This window comes from Gossypium raimondii, chromosome 10 (assembly GCF_025698545.1).
Source record: "Gossypium raimondii isolate GPD5lz chromosome 10, ASM2569854v1, whole genome shotgun sequence".
In the NCBI taxonomy this organism is placed as follows: domain Eukaryota; kingdom Viridiplantae; phylum Streptophyta; class Magnoliopsida; order Malvales; family Malvaceae; genus Gossypium; species Gossypium raimondii.
The window spans coordinates 12,115,139-12,119,947 of NC_068574.1; the positions used below are offsets into that span (position 1 = coordinate 12,115,139).

The following is a 4,809-nucleotide window of genomic DNA, read 5'->3' on the forward strand; positions in this document are numbered from 1 at the left end:
AATCTTAAACATGTATAAGATTTTTACAAAAATTAGATCAAATCCAATAACTTGTAAACTCAGCTATCTCATTTACACTTCAAGATGCAAATAAATGGTGAGATCTCATGATTAATCATTCAATCAACCTTTATAATGATTACCTTAAATATTTTTCCTTCTTTATTTATATATTGTATTTATGTAAAAGATTAATGTAAAGGCAAAAGCACTCCGAAATAAAATGTTGAACAAAATCTTAGGGTTAGGCGAGGCGCGGCCTGCCCCAAAGCTTCCCGTGCCCACCTTTACCTAAGGACCATCTGCCTTTGTCTATTAGCCTCTTTTAATTAAAATCTCAAAAATGAAATCTGAAGGTTAGCAAAACCTCTTCTCAACACCAAGAGGACATCAGCAGACATAAAATAGGTAGGTGTTTCAATCGGTGACAATTGCACAATAATATGTACTACTTCATATATATAGGAAGGAGGGTTGATGTTGATGGATAGTTAAAAAATCTACGACACTCAAAGCTAGAAGCATGAAGTATTTCTTCGGGAGTGGTCCATATTGCCTATTTAACAAAAACCCTCTAAGCCCCACGTGAGTTCTATGCATGTATACATGCAAATCTTGATGCCTTGATTGATCAGAATGTGCAAAGATATATCATCATCATTGCACTTGTTTCAGCATTCATTTTTTTTTTATTACCTAACAGTTACACCATTATGCCCATACGTAAATGTCCATGTCTACCATGTCTTGCTAGCAGCAATTGAAGTCTTTCAGGTACTACGAAAGTTTTGAGTAGTTTTGGCATTTCATATATATATGTATTGTTTTGTGTTATTAACCTAATTTGATATGTTAATAAGTTATTGATTTGTCTATTTCATACTCTAATTTATATAGCTTGAGAGAGTGTATGATAATATTAGTAGCATTAGAATTATGAGGTGCCAAAAAGAAATTTGAATTATTGACCCCTTTAAATTATTGACATATTATATAAATATTAACATTAGTTGTGTTATTCACATTGTTCAGATGTAACTTCAATTGCAACTTAGTTTGCATTTGGCACATCATATAACTTGTCATATTTAATTGATATTTTTGATCGAAAAACTTTGAATCTTTTGATTGAAAACTTCTAATTTATCGAGTTTTCTTATTTAAAGAGATTTATTTTCCTAAAAAGATTACTTCTAGAAAATTTATGCCAGGTTATTCCATATTGAAGACTTGCCCATTGTTTTATGTATGAGATAGAGAAGCACTTAACTTGTTCATTGTGAGGAACTTATTTTAGTGGATAATTATATACAAATTGTTCTACTTGTTCAATTTGTAACTAAGCTTTCAAGGAAAGTCTTAATGGGAAGAGTGGTGTAGTTAATGTACAGAGTGAGGTTGTAATTTGGTGAGTAAGTTAAAATTAAATCATATATTGTAATGCAGTTTAATAGTGGATTAATGCTCTCTGGGCAAGGTAGTGAGTCTTTGAACCGCATAACCAACTTCTTTGTTTATGTCATGTTTTTACTCTATTAGGTAGTAAGCGCAACTGCAACAAGAAGACAAAATCAATAAACTTTCAATTGGTATCAAACTTAGAGACTTGACCAACAAACTGAAGATCATGTCGATTAGTTGATTGAGATGGAATGTACATCAATCTTCATGGATCTAAAATGAACATAGATGGTACATTAATAATAAATAAGATAATAAAAATACAATGTTAATTTTCTTAAGCTAGCACATGTAAAGTATTTTAATGACTTTTATTTTCCATGTAAATACGTGTGTTGATATGAAATCAATTAGTATTTTAATGGAGTGCATTTTATTATCAATTGTATATTTCTTTAGAGAGTACTCAGAATGAAAAGATTAGTCACTACTATTCTAATTTCGACTAAAAATTTAATAGATAATTTAAGTACATTTAATGAAATAAACCCTTTGCCTTTTATTTCCTTTATAATTTTTTTCCTTCCCCTAACTCACAAGAAAAAGAAAGGATAGACGTGGTTTTCTGAAGCCAGCATATGTACAGTGCTTCCATGGCTTTTATTATTCACTTAAATGTATAAATGTTCAAAGGGTGAGCAAAAGCCGGTCTCAACCCATAAAATCAACTGAATCCAACATGGTTCAATCAAGTAGATGTGATTAAAATGGTTTCAACCTAAATCGATTTAACAAATTTTAGCTTTAATTTTTTGGAGATAATTTTGGTATAATTATAAATACATATTCGAAATAAAATTAAATTAATAAAGAATCGAACAAAATTTATTCGTGACAATTACATATGGTAAAGTCAAATATCTACATATTATAATGACATAATAATTTATTTAGCCTCTAACTTTATAAAAATTTATTTTAACCTTCCGTTTAATTTTTTTTTTACTTTTTTAGCCTTTAAACTTGCGTTATTTGTTAAATTATCCCAAAATGGATGGACAAAGTTAACGGTTGTTAACTTTGACGATGTGGCATACACACGGATTGCCACGCGAATGCCATGTTAGCAATTAATTAATTTTTTTAAAAATTTAAAATTAAAAAAAATTAAAAAATATAAAAAAAATATGTTTTAATATTTTTAAATTTTAAAAAAATTAGTTAAATATTAACATGCAAGTTTAAGGAGTAAAAAATAAATATAAATTACGTATAATAAAACTGAAACCCGTCTTTACTAATAATACCAAGTTGTATTAGGATTTAATTATAAATTTTAGTTTTAAGAAGTGATTTTGGAGGACTTCCAAAGTCATACCACCATATTGGGATTGATCGACGCGGTCCAAAGCTAAGGCACATTCCCTTTTAACAGTTCCTAGATCCGCGTTACGGCGCCATCAAATTTCCGTACAGAATGTGTTAAAAGGACCACCATCAGTTCATAGCCCACAACTACTTAACCTCTTTAAAACCTCAAAACCAATCCTCACCGTTCATTGTTTCACCCCTCTCATCATCATCAAAAGAAGCTAATAAAACCAGAAAAAGAACGCTCAAAACCAAAAAAGAAACAAGTGATTCATTTCAGTTTTTGAGGAGGAAGTGTAGAACAGTTGAAGGAATTGCAGTTATGGAGCTAGATGACGTCGGAGTTCGAACGATAGCCATGGCGGAGGAGTCGGCAACCGAAGCAGTTCGGAATAAACGAAGAAGATTTAACGACGACGACGAAGGCGAAGCAGCAGAATGTAAAGTAACTTCCTCAACGACGTCGTATATCCAGTTAAGAAGCCGGAGGATTTTGGTGGATCATCATCCTCGTAATGAAAATCAGTGTTTGAGCCTAGCTCGGACCATGATGATGACGTGTCATGTTGTTCAAGCATTATCGGCTCGTGCGGAAAAAGGATTATCAAATGGCCAGATCCGGAGGTGATCAATTTTGGAACTTTTTATTTTGGTTTTTTGAAAAATTTCATAATGGATTCTAGGAATTTCGGTTTGTCGAGCTTTAATTGATGCTATTAAATTCGAGAATTTTTTAAAAAATTTTGCAGGATGGGAGCATTGAAGTTGAATCATCCACGCATTTCAGCAACAGAGACAGGTTGGTATATATATGTTTGGCAAGAGCAATTGCATTCAATTGAGCTTATAACAATTATACCTATAATAAATTTATTTATTTTGATATTTATGTACTGCAACTTACTTCGTCTCTTGAATTCGAAATTCAAAAGAAGCCTATCATTTAAATTTTCTTTCCTTCCGTTTTAAATTCTCTAAATCATCTTTCTTTATATACTCCTCAAATTCTTTTTTTCTCTTCGTCTCTACAGCGAATTCAAGCAGGAGAGAAACGACGCCGTTGAGTGAGCTTCGAGCAGAACCAGAAGACATGGATCCAACGTCCAGGCCATCAGGGGGGAACTCTCGGCGTAGATCAATGGTAGAGAAGATGCCAACCGAAGCAGAACTCGAAGAATTCTTTGTTGTTGCTGAGGAAAAACTTAGAAATCAGTTCGCAGAAAAGTATGTTCGTTTCACATTCTCTTTAAAAGAAATTATCATTTTTCATTCATCTGTTACATTTTCTTAGCAACCAAACGGCAATTTCAAACTAAAAAAGAATAAATTTCTTTTCGGTTCACTGTTTTTAGGTACAACTACGATATTCTCAAGGATCAACCATTGGAAGGACGATATGAGTGGGCTCGATTAAAGCCATGAAGAAAAAGCCTAAACCAACACCCCCCTTTCCCCGGGGAAAAAATATATATATATATATATGAACTTTTTTACGACTCTCTTTTATGTAAACGGAAGTATTTTTAGTTGGAAATTTTAAATCTTGTTAGAAAGGAATCAAAATTTCATAAATATATATATATCCAACCAAAAATGGCTAATAATATTTTATCAAAAAAAAAATAAAAAATCTTCCCCTTGCAGTTATAAAGAAAAGGGAAAAAGCTGGAGAGAAGGAAAATAATAAGAGAATGTGAGCTTGGGGAAGAACATAAAATCATTTGCTGAATAACGAAATTCAGTGGGAGTAAGTACATTATATAATAAATAAATAAATAATATATGCTGGTTTTTGGGAATATTGAACCACTAAGCAAATCTCCTTCAACTGCTAAAATGTCTTTTGACTGCAGCGCTGCTTCTTCTTTCTGGTACGCCCGCTGTGTTTATTCTTCAGTTGTAATAATTTTCCTTTTTAAAAAAAAAAGTAAGTTTCAATGATGTAGCAGCTTCTCTCTTCTATCTTTCTGGTTCTTCAGTAGCATTTTCTTTTTGATTTTTTTAAAAATAAAAATATTGTAATATAATTATAGAATT

At 31.6% G+C, this 4,809-nt stretch overlaps 1 protein-coding gene across 1 annotated transcript; it reads left to right on the forward strand.

The window, feature by feature from the left end:
* The first annotated feature begins 2,915 nt into the window (after window positions 1-2,915).
* Window positions 2,916-4,466, forward strand: LOC105778554 (cyclin-dependent kinase inhibitor 7-like). The gene is made up of 4 exons (XM_052621860.1): window positions 2,916-3,396; window positions 3,522-3,571; window positions 3,804-3,996; window positions 4,125-4,466. Exons 1-4 carry the CDS (start codon window positions 3,095-3,097, stop codon window positions 4,192-4,194), a joined length of 615 nt encoding a protein of 204 aa, XP_052477820.1. The 5' UTR covers window positions 2,916-3,094; the 3' UTR covers window positions 4,195-4,466.
* Window positions 4,467-4,809: the final 343 nt, after the last annotated feature.